Source organism: Cryptotermes secundus, unplaced genomic scaffold (genome assembly GCF_002891405.2).
Source record: "Cryptotermes secundus unplaced genomic scaffold, Csec_1.0 scaffold350, whole genome shotgun sequence".
NCBI lineage: Eukaryota > Metazoa > Arthropoda > Insecta > Blattodea > Kalotermitidae > Cryptotermes > Cryptotermes secundus.
The window spans coordinates 30,087-45,106 of record NW_019731981.1 but is presented as its reverse complement, the minus strand read 5'-3'; the positions used below and the strand labels follow the sequence as shown (position 1 = coordinate 45,106).

Below are 15,020 nucleotides of genomic sequence, written 5' to 3'. Positions count from 1 at the left end.
TCTATGTATTTATACTTTCAAGTTCCCTAGCCTGTTCTCATAATTATATCCCATTTGACATTTAATACAAAATCTTTACACAATGTGACATGAACTTTCACTTCTGAAGTTCTTTCATTCAGTTGCCCATTAATGATGTTATCTGCATATATCATAGTTATGTATTCCATTATCTTGTCCTCTTATATTTGAAAGCTTGTTAGGACAAAGTTCAGTGGGGACCTCGTCCTTGGCACCTTGAAGGTAGTTGAGAAGATCCAGCAGGAACCATTGAACAGCTAACAGCATTACAGTGAAGCTGTGAAAAGCCTAGGGAGCCAGTAGTGGATTTGAAACTGCTTTTGGCAGTTAACCTAGCCTTGGAAGGACTCGGATGAAGCAGTGTAGATGACTAGCAATGTGAAATGTTTGAAAATTGTAATAATAAATATAATCAGTTGTACATTAAATGAACCAGAAAGAACAGGAAAAGTAATTATTTAGAAAAGAGGAGGACTGATATTGTGATATGACCCCTGAAAGCCGGAATATGACCATCTGCTAGGCAATGCTTCATTAAGCATATTCCTGTGGCAGCTCAAAATAGACTCTCGCTGGACAGTGGTTTGGTATACATGCATTCCAATGGCAAAGGATATGCAGATTACAACAGATAGCAACAAACAAGTCACTACCAGGCAAAAAATTGCTAAACACAAGATTCCCATGTCAGCTGACAGGATGACAGAGTAACTTTTCAATGTGGTGTCTTCTATGCAGACCAGTAAAACAGTGGAGGTATGATACATAAATAGTAGATGAGAACATTTCAGTTTTTACTGGAAGAAAATTGGTAAATGGACCCTAAGCAGGCTGTAATGAGGACTTGTAAGACAGATTTAGTAGACGCCTTGCAGAAGTGAAGAAGATGGATACGAAGGTAATTATGGGGGATTTCAGTGTGTAGATACGAAGTAACAGGATAGGACATGAAGAGGTGATAGGATACTTGGTGAGGGCAACAGAAATATTTGAGATCTATATGACATGTTCAAGGTATCCTATGTCCATAATTCTGTTAACCCTTTCACAAGTGTATTTCTCTCATATCCTTTTCTTTATTGTCTTCCATCTTGTATTTAGGTTGTTCTAGTATTTTGAGATTTTTTCAGACAAATTTCTTTTTATGCATTTTGTATATCCTCAGTCATGTTCCAGTGGCCATACAACTAATTCCTTTTTTAGTTGATCCAAAGGTATTAGGTGAAAAGTATAGATTGCACAGCTTTTCATTATTAACTTATGTGCACTTCACCATTCCTAGGTCCAAATGTTTTCAACATTATGTTTTTAAATACACTCAGTCTCTCATTTTTTTTTTTGGAGCGAGAGACCAACAAAACAAATTTAGTTTCGAATTGCTTCATTTTTGGTCCGTTACACTATCAATCACAAAGTTAATAGAAAGTCCGTCGAGTGTAACAATGTTTTTAGGTCACTTCTTTATCACATTTGCCTTACATGTTTCGGTTTAATAAAACCATCATCAGAGGCACATATTACAAACACATGAAAACACTGGCGTTGTTTAACCGTTCAGCGTGGTTTGACGTGTATGTTTCGTCAGGTATTTAAATCGTCTGGGGGGGTTCGACGTGTATGTTTCGTCCAGCTGCACACCTACAAAGTTAATAGAAAGTCCGTCGAGTGTAACAATGTTTTTAGGTCACTTCTTTATCACATTTGCCTTACATGTTTCGGTTTAATAAAACCATCATCAGAGGCACATATTACAAACACATGAAAACACTGGCGTTGTTTAACCGTTCAGCGTGGTTTGACGTGTATGTTTCGTCAGGTATTTAAATCGTCTGGGGGGGTTCGACGTGTATGTTTCGTCCAGCTGCACACCTACAAAGTTAATAGAAAGTCCGTCGAGTGTAACAATGTTTTTAGGTCACTTCTTTATCACATTTGCCTTACATGTTTCGGTTTAATAAAACCATCATCAGAGGCACATATTACAAACACATGAAAACACTGGCGTTGTTTAACCGTTCAGCGTGGTTTGACGTGTATGTTTCGTCAGGTATTTAAATCGTCTGGGGGGGTTCGACGTGTATGTTTCGTCCAGCTGCACACCTACAAAGTTAATAGAAAGTCCGTCGAGTGTAACAATGTTTTTAGGTCACTTCTTTATCACATTTGCCTTACATGTTTCGGTTTAATAAAACCATCATCAGAGGCACATATTACAAACACATGAAAACACTGGCATTGTTTAAATGTACACAGTATATATGCTGCGTGGACGCTGCTACAATTGTCGATGTGTAAAAGCACAACACTTGCTAGGAATATTGAATGCACGTTCAACTCTCACATTCCATCCGAAATTGCCCTCAAATTAAGCCGTCAGTGTTAAAATATTTAAAAGTTTAAAACATTTGAAGCAAAATGTTAGGCTCCTCCTTGTTAATTCATCCCGAAGATGGGAGATGTCAACTTGAGGTTGTATAGGCTTATGGTCAGATGTTTCCTATGCGTTGTGTGTTGTGTACTGCGTACTGCGTTGTGTAATGTTTTAAACTTTTAAATATTTTAACATTGACGGTTTAATTTGAGGGCAATTTCGGATGGAATGCGAGAGTTGAACGTGCATTCAATATTCCTAGCAAGTGTTGTGCTTTTACACATCGACAATTGTAGCAGCGTCCACGCAGCATATATACTGTGTACATTTAAACAATGCCAGTGTTTTCATGTGTTTGTAATATGTGCCTCTGATGATGGTTTTATTAAACCGAAACATGTAAGGCAAATGTGATAAAGAAGTGACCTAAAAACATTGTTACACTCGACGGACTTTCTATTAACTTTGTGAAATTTAGTTTCATATATTAAAATCTTCGGTGTTCTAGAGAGAAGATGAAAGATTCCATACTGCAGCATAGCCTGCATTTCTCACGTTCATTTCACTCGTATTTTTCAACATACTCCTTAAATATAAACCTGCAGTCTACTGATTCTGTAGCTACCATAATCAGTGCACATATTGTCTTGAAAGTTGTAATATTCATACATCCAAATTTAATGATCTTTGTGTATGTCAGGGATGGCAAACCTTATATCACTACCTTATGCCAGATTTACATCAGAAGTTACCAGCAAAAAGTGGTACCAGTTGTCACCATTATTCCAATATCGCCTACTGAGCTTAATGAGATTTGATGCTGCATATTTGTTAGACCTTCAGTTCTTACATTGCATGTGGTTTTGAGTTTTAATTTATGAGCTGGCTTCTTAAATTTGGTTATATATTTCACAGTTCAAAATAACTGATAAGATAATACATGTTTCCTTGTAACTGTTTGTATCTGGGTAACCATACTTCTTGGTATTTGGGATGGAAACATAAAGTAACACCAAAATATATCTCATAAGATAGGAATTTGACTTGGTGAAGTACTGAGTTATCATATGGCTCAAAATAGTAAACACAAATGAAACCTGTAATTACTGGTGCAAGAACATATCTCATTCAGTGTAGAACTTGGTACCATTGCCAGTGGTTAGGTCATATCAACAGAATCATTATATGTAACCTGGATTTTGTAATTAAATAGTTTTCTTTTTTTTCATGGCTGGAAAGGGGAATTGCTCTTTCAGTAATAATATATACCAGTGACATCCTTTTCTGTACTTGGTAGATATTTCTCTCACTTCATTAAAGAACAGCCTGGAATCTATTGAAAGCATGCTGGTTTTAGGACACCACTGTTATAGACCACTGTTATAGCAGCATCCATACATGGAACTGGAGTGTGTTCAAGTCCCCCAGCAGAATGTAATCAAGCAGTCACTATAGTGCCATGTGTTCTACTTCAGGCTGTGATGATGGATACACTGATATCTGGATTTGTGGAAGAAATTAAACAGAAAACAACAGCTGCCTATACTGATGAACCAGACCGACCAGCATATGACACATCTACAGATAGCGATGGTAAGGAATTACTGAATAAAAATAATTCAATTTCATGTCTGTACAATAAAGAAAAGTTGGATGAATAACATAAAAGTCTTTCTTTCCAGCAGATACACAAGTACCACTGACAATGGTGAATCGCCGAGAACTGCCGCAGTCTTGTCTAAGTAATAAATTGAGTAAACTCACACTTGCTACATTTGATGAGGATGGTATGTAGTACATTACTGTTTATATGTATGTTGTTGGTTCAGATAATATAGAAAGCATTGTCAATAAAATTAATTTGTTGCATAAAAGAACTGAAGTAGCCATATATTGACTGTCTCATCATCTTCATGAAGAACCCTTCTAGCACCCTGTGTAGGTGCTTAGTCCAAACAAAGCTTGGAATTTTACTGTGCAAGGTTACAACATTATCTTTATGTAAACAGTCCATGCATCAAATTTATTTTCCTATGCATATGCCTGTTCTAATCACATGCAACAATTTTCTGACATTTTATTCCATTTTTGACATCTGTAACAGTAGAATTGCTATTCAAACCTGATAAATAGACATGGGGAGGTCAAATATGTGAGAGGAAATGAAAATTGTATATGACTAGATCTATGTCATGGTTGTCCATGGTGGATTGTTACCACCCATCTGTAATTTTCTTTGTTCATGTGCATATGAAGCAGTTTTATGAACAGGGAAGAAGAAGTGAGGGGTATTGTAGCGTTCAGTGGCGGCTTCAGTTCCTCATCCTGCTTCGTTCTGTTTCCACACTCAAGTATGTTCAGTAGACCAGTGATCTGCAATCAGTATGGCAGGACCTTCAAAGTGCGTGTCTGTTAGTCGATATGGCGTATCTGCAAGATGATGCTGAAGATTGTACACTGACAACAATTCAGAAGAAGAGCTTGAAGATACTACAATTCAGGATCTATCATCTGCTGCAGAAAATTATGAAGATTTAGAGTGGCACCACCAGCTTCCTTCTGATAAGGCAGATGTGCACCAGTTNGCATTTATTTCAGTTATTAGCATAGTTCAGATGAGTTTCCACCAAAGCCCAGCATGAAGCTCTACTAGACCAAAGACGAACTCTACCACATTACTCTCCATTCCAGTAAGATGTCACATGATCCTCTTCTCACGATTCTGAAATATTTGCAGTTTGCGGGCAATCAGACCCCACTAGCACAAAACAGAGATGATGCTGATTATGACAGATTGTGGAAAATAGACAAATATTTGACACTCTAAATTCAGAATTATGACAGTGGATGAAGTAATCATACAACTCAAAAGTTGCCTATCGGCAGTACAGCAAAAAAAAACACAAATTTGGCATAAAAATTTATAAATTTTGTGACAGATATGGTTACACATATGACATGAGGGTGTACCTGGGAAAACAAAGAAACATGGCTAACACAGATGTTAAACCCACACATGGAATGGTACTGTGACTGGTTTGGAAAGTTTATGTTGGACACAAAATATTCATGGACAATCATTTCACCTCACTGAAACTTTTCAGTGATCTAGACCACAGAATAATAAATGCATGCGGTACAGTTCATCACAACAGGGAGGAGATGCCAACTAATTTCAGTCCTAAACATTAGTGACTGAAGTGCAAGGAAATCCGAGGGTTCTGTGTTGGAAGGACAAACAAGAAGTTTATGTCCTTTCTAATATGCACATTGCACCTGCAGAAGGTAACTTCAAGGAAGATGGGAAACCTGTGATCATCGAGGAATGAAGCAGACCTTCCCTACCTGTCAAGTGTAGAGAGGGAGAGAGAGAGTGTTGAAACTGTGTGTTTCATGAATATACAAACCATAATTAGGTATGATGTGGAATATGGGGTGGAACCGCACACGTAGCATAGCCATGCATCACAGGATGCAGTTGCATTTTTTAAGTTCATAGATTAGCTGTAGGTCCTTTATTAATCAAACAGTTTTATTAAGCAGACACAAATAAACACATGTAATTCGGACAAAAAAATGATAAAACGTTTTTAGAAGTATGAGGCGTTCATTCCTCTATTATTCTGTTTCTATTCGGAAATTAGAATTTTAAACTACCACTTTTAATTATGTCCACATGCCAGGCAAAGGTTTAAATATCCCATACTTAAAACGTTAATAACACAGTAAGCTCTGTTATGATGGCATTGCATGTAACAATTTACTATATGGAAAGTGTGAATTTTTAGTTCCCTTTTTTTAACGTTATCTTTCTTTCATGAGATCTTCCTGTTAAATTATTCCCTTCAAAAAAACTGTGTGATTAGATTGAGAGGCAACTGCAGTTATTGTAATGTATGGGCATAGTAGTTGGAAATCCTGAAGTTCCAGATATGAAGTAGACATCTGTTGGACAGCTCTGTAATATGTGTTAGGAAGTTCACACAGACCCTCATATGAACACGCATTTTGTTTTGTCACTAACTGCAGGACAGCTATTCCATAAAATTCAGTTGTCTGCGTTCTGAAGTAATCAGCTTCTTTGGCCGCGCCATAGCTCAAGCAGTTAGTCGCTGGCTTCCCACCACGGCAGCCCAGGTTCGATCCCGGGTCTGGTCAAGTGGAATTTGTGATGGACAAAGTGGCGCTGGGTCAGGTTTTCTCCCAAGTACTTTGGTTTCCCCTGCCAATCTTCATTCCACCACTTGCTCCACAGTCACCCTCACCTATCGTCTGGGGTTGGTACCATAGGCCAGAAGTGGCCGCAGTACAAGGGACTTAGTCCCACCCCACTAGCAATAAAAAAAATCAGCTTCTTGCACTTCAGTACTTTAGTCTTATTCCTCACAATTTGCATGCCTTGTGACCTCTTAAATGCTGTTGTGTAGCAGTTATACAAGTACATATGGGTGTTGTAGTGTTGTAGTCATGTACAGTTGTTCAAACCATGAGGTAATGTGGGTTGCATGTTAAGCTTTGTAAATCTGCTTTATTTTGAAACACATTACCTGAACCCAGGTTAGATCATCACTGGTTTAATCCCAAAAGTAAATCACCACATGTTGATTCTGTTTTGGTGGTGGAACTCTGATAAACTGTGATCTGTTAACCTTCCACAAACCATTATGTATTGATATTCCCATTTATTCTGCTAACTGATGGCATGTGTTCAAACAGTACTTTAGAATTCCATGTTTCAGTTGAGCTTTTTAAAGATTACAGGGACTAATTGTTACAAAAGGCCCAAACAAGTTCATTTATTTATCTCACTTGAAATAGCATGAAAGATGCTAGTCCCAGTATTCACGTGTGCAGTTTCAAAATACAGTCTTTCATTCTTTTCATCCTTGTAACAACCATCCCCATTCCCAATTACTATAGTTGGTGTTTTTTTTATTATTTTTGCAGATAATTTGTTAGCACGCTGTGTGTCTGACCACTAGTGCATGAGAAAGTAGCTCACTCTACACTCTCTAGACATATTTGCACATTATAATTGGAAGCATGGAGTTGTATTTTATATACATATGTATAATTACAGCTAAACAGGTTTGTTTCATTTGATTTTAAGTAGTATTTGTGTAAGATTTGAGGCTTTCATGGTGGTGACTATGAAGAAAGCAGTCTTCTGGGATTTGGCACCGTGTATATGTGGTGTTAACCGACGTTTACCGTTCTCACGGTCTTGTCGCTTGCAGATTTCTTATACTTTTTCTTCTACCCTGAAGATGGAGGCGATACGTTCCTCCGAAACGTCGGTTAACACCACATATACATGGTGCCAAATCCCAGAAGACTGCTTTCTTCAGTATTTGTGTAATTTATTTCATAGTGTTTTAACGGGTTTTTCCTTTCTACTGAAAAACCTTCTAAATATCTGAGATAACATTAGGGATAGTGTAATTTACCATATTTATCATGTAATTCTTCAGCAGTTTTTATTGCTTTTAGTTGGGCTTCAGAAATATTTAAAGAATTTTTCTCAGTAGTGTGGTTTTCCAGCTTCAGGCTCTCTCATTTTTGAGCACATTAATTTTTTAGGAATTCTGAAGTATTCCTATAGCTATGTAACTTCTCAGAGAAGATAGATAATCTTTTGTGGATAACCCAGTTTCCATATTTGTATCAGTTATACCAGTGAAAATTATTTACCTTTGCAGCTACAAATGGAAAGTAAAAATGAGTAATAACCTTTAGCATGGACAGTCCGGCTATGAGCAACATCGTAACACTAGACAAAGTTTATACAGGATGTCCCAGGCACCAAGTTTAAACAGAATGATTTTAAATTCCTCCCTAGCACTGCTATTTTATGTTTGTGGACATGGGCTCCTGTTTCAAAGTTATTCTATAATGAAACCTCAGTATGCTCCTGAAGTATGGCACCAAACTCTGGGGACATTCTGTATATTGGTATTGTTAGTAGCTCAGAAAATAAAGTATTAATTGGTAGGCTGATTAGTGAATAATTAATGGAGATGATTTGGAAGGAAGTGGTCATAGTCTAAATTTAGGTACTATCTTGGTATTTGCCTGGAAGAACTGAGGAATACTACAAACACCTTCATTTAGGATAGTCAGTGTCTCATTGAGATTCAAACTAATCATCTCTCAGATAAAATTCAGAAACATTATGGCATGAGCAACTTTCTTTGTAGGGTTCATATTTGTCAGGTTGTAAATGTCACTCTGTTTCCAGACCATGGCCATCAGTATCAGTGTCCAGGTGATACAAATGCTCTTGTCATCCATGACTCATTGCCTTTCTGTATACTTCCATATAACTTGCCGCTTTCCCACATTTGCTCACTTCTACCTGATGAAGGAGGCAGTGTATTTCATCACAATATTGGTACCCACATACCAGACTGTGCAGTATCATGACCCTGAGGACTAAAATTTGTATTTGTATGAAATTATTCTAGAGCTTACACCAGTGCCCCTTCAGATTCTGGTAAATCATGTCCCATCTCTTTGATTAGGGCCAAAAGCAAGTGCATTTCAGGTACTCTCATGTCAGATTTTGAGTACAGTCTTTCATTTGAGTGTTGAAATATTGGTCATGGTACCTGGTTTCTTCAGCCACCTGTCATTGCAGAACTGCTATGAATACATTGAGATGCACAGTGGATCTGAGTCATTTTTGAACTGAATTCTCAAGCCTGATGGCCCATCAGAAAATAAATGGCCCTTGCCATTTTATCTTACAAGTCTCACAAGTAAAACACAAGCACAGAATTATGGTATGAAGTATTATATAATGCAGCAATAACAATCCAGTATTGAAAAACTGAATGAGCTGTAGGCATAACAGATATCTTTTTGGTTAAAAAAAAAGTAAAACTGCCCCAGTAACAGTCCATGGAGGTACATTTGGTTGTGAGACGTTGAGACGCCCACATTTTTCTAGATGGCAGTGAGGAAATTGTCAGCCTTATGCACCAGTCATCCTTTATCCCCAGGAAGATTTCTCATATTCCTTTCTGTTAGAGGCTGAGTCAACCCCAGAGCCATAATACAGGTGGAAGGATTAGGTCAATTGAAAAATCCAATAACCTCATCAGGAATCGAACCCACAACCTTCTGGTTTGTAGCATAGTGCCTCAACCAACTTCACTACCATGTGCCCCATCTTTTTAGTATTCTGTATGTATAAATACATGTGAGCTGTAGAGAAACTGCATATCAGCTCTTCTCGACTCCTTCACTAAATTCATAAGCAGTGAATTCTGGGATCTCATCTGGGCAATCCTTTGTGTCAGACCTTTTGCAAGCACATCAGATTTTGTTTATATTTTAGCAGTTGGAGTCCTGAGCTGCCCATATAGAAGATTAGAGGAAGTAGGTCTGAAAGTTTGTTGTGTCACAAATGCATATTAGTGCAGTGTCAGAATAGTCTTAACATGATGCCACTAGGTACGTTTGGTAACAGGTCATAACTTTCAAATGCCCATACTGGGTACATTGTGATGATGAAGGTTAATGTGGGCCACAATCACTGCTTCCCACTTTCAACTGCTCATTATTTGTAATCATTATAGGTAGTGTTTTATCATTTTATCCATTTGCCTTATAGAAATGGTGGTATACAAAATTATATAAAAAAAACTCTAGATATTTTCATGTTACAGGACTGAAAATTCAGGTTTAATATGCCTTTCTGCCTTACACCAGAACAGTAACTAATTTTTTGCAACAGATCCATTGTTTTCTAAATGTATGGGCTTGCCTTCTGAAGTGTTGCAAGGGAAAAAAGAGTGTGATTGCATGCATGTAATATATTTTGTCATCTCCTTGGTAGCTGTTGTAGTATGATCAGCATGCAGTTCTGTGAAGTTAAACATTAAGAGAAACTAGTAAACAAAGCTTTGATTTTGAAATTGGCACATAAGTGTGCAATAGATGTTGACCCATGAAATCATAGATACCAGTGATTAGCAACTTTCTGTATATGGTTTAAAATTCCGTGTATTAAAAAGTATTGAGCTAAGGGTTCAAGAACTTCGAAAAGTAATATCCATAGGTCCTCTTTAATATGCCTGGGAGACATAAGTGATTATTTTGCCAGTATTTGATTCCAGTTTCCTTCTGTCCTTTTCCCCCATTTTAGTGTATTTTAAAAACTGGTTCATAGGTTATGGAACCCATAAGAGACATAAGTGATTATTTTGCCAGTATTTGATTCCAGTTTCCTTCTGTCCTTTTCCCCCATTTTAGTGTATTTTAAAAACTGGTTCATAGGTTATGGAACCCATAAGAGAAGTCTTTAAGTCATGGTTCTTAGTTCCCTATGTGTCCAAAAATTACACATATTTTTTGGAGGAGAAAGGAAGAAAGTAACATCATAGAGGGCTTCATATATGAATTACCAAATCACAAGTGAGATTGAAACCTCACTTGGTCTGTAGATTAATACAGCATACACATTCTTTGGTTCAGTTTTCTGTATCATAAATCTGTTCCTGTTTAAAATATTTTCTTAGTTCCTTTTATGTTGACTTACTTGCGAATTTCAATAGAAGCATTTCTTCTGAATTTATCTCATTATTTGATTAGAGATATATTAAATTAATTGTGTAGGTAGTATATCATCCAAATTAGATATATTTTGTTGTGGCAGATTTAAATCTACATTTTACATTTACATTTATTTTCACATCATGGGTCCAGTCATCTCCCTGTAGGGCTGGATATAAAACATGTCACATATTACAAATTCATGATGACTACACATCATTCGTCTTTTGTCCAATATAATATATAATCAGGCCTCTCACAGATAACTCAAGTTGTCAGGACAACACACATGAGTCGTGGAAAAACCACTGTCATATTCATGCCTTGCCATTGCACACACTGGCAAGATGTATCATTAAAACAATTACATTATAAAATATTAAAATACATAACAAAAACAGACGTCATACATACTACTACACTTACAACAAGCAACTCTCAACAGTATATAATTCATGCACACAGACCATTTATTAACTTTTAACTTTTGAGCCCATTGCATGCCACACCGATCCCTGAGGCACACCACATCCAACAATTTCCCAGTTAGAATAATATTTATTATTTATATAATTTAATTCCACTCTTTGCCTCATATATTAGAGGTAAGATTTAAACCATTGCAATAATACTCTCTGCACTCCATAGTACTGCAGTTTCATTAATAGAAGATCATGAATAATGCAGTCAAAGACCTTGGCTATGTCACAGAATATACCAGTTACATACTCTTTTCTATTCCAAACTGTAAGTAATTGGTTAATTTAAGCACTGCATCTTCGGTTGAAAATCCCTTTTGGCATCCATACTGCTCTGAAAGTAATATTTTATGTTGTACAATATGATCATTGAGTCTTCTAAAAATTGCTGTTTCAAAAACTTTTGCAAACCCAGTTACTATAGATATTGGCCTGTAGTTACTTTTCCCCTTTTTTGTATACTGGCTTAATAATTGCATATTTCACTCTTTCTGGATATAGACCCATGGTTAATGACTTATTAATTACATAAGTTAGAGGTTTACTAATTTGTTGTCTGCACGGTTTTATAATTTTATTTGTTACACCATCATACCCTGAAGAGTTTTTTGATTTTAATTTACTAATTATACTAATTATTTCCTCTTCTGCAACTAAATTAAGATTCATATCTGGAAGACCATTTGGGAAATGGGAATGCAAGTATTAGTTTTCTGTTATTGATGTGAAATATTTATTAAAACTATGAGGTGCTTCTTCAGTATATATTTTTTTTACTATTATTTTGAAAAGTCTGAGGTAGACGTTCTTTATTCTGATTGTTAATCCTACCTGTTTCAATGTTGATAATGGTCCAGGTAGTTTTTATTTGTTTTTGGCTGATGTAATTAACTGATTATAATATTTACTTTTAGCTTCAATTATTCNAATATTTTATGTTGTACAATATGATCATTGAGTCTTCTAAAAATTGCTGTTTCAAAAACTTTTGCAAACCCAGTTACTATAGATATTGGCCTGTAGTTACTTTTCCCCTTTTTTGTATACTGGCTTAATAATTGCATATTTCACTCTTTCTGGATATAGACACATGGTTAATGACTTATTAATTACATAAGTTAGAGGTTTACTAATTTGTTGTCTGCATGGTTTTATAATTTTATTTGTTACACCATCATACCCTGAAGAGTTTTTTGATTTTAATTTACTAATTATACTAATTATTTCCTCTTCTGCAACTAAATTAAGATTCATATCTGGAAGACCATTTGGGAAATGGGAATGCAAGTATTAGTTTTCTGTTATTGATGTGAAATATTTATTAAAACTATGAGGTGCTTCTTCAGTATATATTTTTTTTACTATTATTTTGAAAAGTCTGAGGTAGACGTTCTTTATTCTGATTGTTAATCCTACCTGTTTCAATGTTGATAATGGTCCAGGTAGTTTTTATTTGTTTTTGGCTGATGTAATTAACTGATTATAATATTTACTTTTAGCTTCAATTATTCCTCTTCTTAATATCATGCAGTAGGATTTATAGTATGATTTAAACAAATAGTTGTAATTGTCTCTGCAGAGAATGAACAAAGGTTCCTTCCATCTACAGGAGGTACGTATACCAGCTGTTATCCAGCCATTATCCTTGAGTTTATTTGTTACATTTTGCTTTGGAAACATGGCTCATAGACAAGTAAATACTTACTTAAAAATGAGTTGAATATTTCGTTTACATCATTAAGTTTATATATATATATANAGAGTTTTTTGATTTTAATTTACTAATTATACTAATTATTTCCTCTTCTGCAACTAAATTAAGATTCATATCTGGAAGACCATTTGGGAAATGGGAATGCAAGTATTAGTTTTCTGTTATTGATGTGAAATATTTATTAAAACTATGAGGTGCTTCTTCAGTATATATTTTTTTTACTATTATTTTGAAAAGTCTGAGGTAGACGTTCTTTATTCTGATTGTTAATCCTACCTGTTTCAATGTTGATAATGGTCCAGGTAGTTTTTATTTGTTTTTGGCTGATGTAATTAACTGATTATAATATTTACTTTTAGCTTCAATTATTCCTCTTCTTAATATCATGCAGTAGGATTTATAGTATGATTTAAACAAATAGTTGTAATTGTCTCTGCAGAGAATGAACAAAGGTTCCTTCCATCTACAGGAGGTACGTATACCAGCTGTTATCCAGCCATTATCCTTGAGTTTATTTGTTACATTTTGCTTTGGAAACATGGCTCATAGACAAGTAAATACTTACTTAAAAATGAGTTGAATATTTCGTTTACATCATTAAGTTTATATATATATATACCCATTTTTCATTAGATAGTTTATTAAGAAATTGAGCAATTGAGTCTTCATTTACTAATCTTCTTGTCATTCCCTCCCCTTTTTTCTTCTCCACGAAAATTGATATTTTTTAGTACTAGACACTGAGCATTGTGATCTGATAGTCCATTACTAATAAGAGATCACTTCATATGATTTTATCCTTGCCTTATCTAGGAGAGTCGTACNTACTGAAAGTCATGAGCAACAATTTTTTGTAAAGTAACATGCTTTATTATTGACAAACCAAATACACCACCTCAATCTACAGACCTCTCTTTATTTTTCCACATAATCGCCACTTCTTTGTATGNCTGCAGAGAATGAACAAAGGTTCCTTCCATCTACAGGAGGTACGTATACCAGCTGTTATCCAGCCATTATCCTTGAGTTTATTTGTTACATTTTGCTTTGGAAACATGGCTCATAGACAAGTAAATACTTACTTAAAAATGAGTTGAATATTTCGTTTACATCATTAAGTTTATATATATATATACCCATTTTTCATTAGATAGTTTATTAAGAAATTGAGCAATTGAGTCTTCATTTACTAATCTTCTTGTCATTCCCTCCCCTTTTTTCTTCTCCACGAAAATTGATATTTTTTAGTACTAGACACTGAGCATTGTGATCTGATAGTCCATTACTAATAAGAGATCACTTCATATGATTTTATCCTTGCCTTATCTAGGAGAGTCGTACTGAAAGTCATGAACAAAAATTTTTTGTAAAGTAACACACTTTATTATTGACAAACCAAATACACCACCTCAGTCTACAGACCTCTCTTTATTTTTCCACATAATCACCACTTCTTTGTATGCATTTCTCCCAGCATTCTGGGAGTTTGAAAATTCCCCTTCTGTAAAATTTCGTTCCAGCCATCCGAAGACACTGACGCACTGCTTTCTGAATTTCCTCCCTTGTCTCAAAACGTCCACGCAGCTGATCCTTCACAAATCCTAAAAGATGGTAGTCGTAGGGTGACAGATCAGGGCTATAGGAGGGGTGTGGAAGAACTTCCTACCCCATCTTTGCAATTGCTTCCAATGTGAGGTGAGCAGCGTGGGGCCAAGCATTGTCATGTAGGATGATGATGTTTTGTCCCGGACGTTTATCACGCAATGCACGATGGAGCTTGTGCAGCATCTGGACATAACGAGCAGAATTGATGGTTTGCCCAGGTTCGAGGAATTTGACCAGAATAAACCCCTCTGCATCCCAGAAGACTGTGCCCATC

The 15,020-nt window shown here is 35.9% G+C and overlaps 1 protein-coding gene across 5 annotated transcripts in view; it reads left to right on the top strand.

Moving 5' to 3' along the window:
- The window catches only part of LOC111867389 (FERM domain-containing protein 8), a 39,774-nt gene that overhangs the window by 22,031 nt on the left and 2,723 nt on the right, over window positions 1-15,020 (top strand). For 3 of the 5 annotated variants that reach the window (XM_023857190.2, XM_023857194.2, XM_033752664.1), the window contains 2 exons: window positions 3,868-3,985; window positions 4,075-4,179. In XM_023857190.2, coding sequence (XP_023712958.1) covers window positions 3,868-3,985; window positions 4,075-4,179 — 223 coding nt within the window. Of the gene's footprint in view, window positions 1-3,867; window positions 3,986-4,074; window positions 4,180-7,339; window positions 7,481-15,020 lie in introns of all 5 variants that reach the window. The other 2 variants (XM_023857193.2, XM_023857191.2) reach the window with 2 other exon arrangements.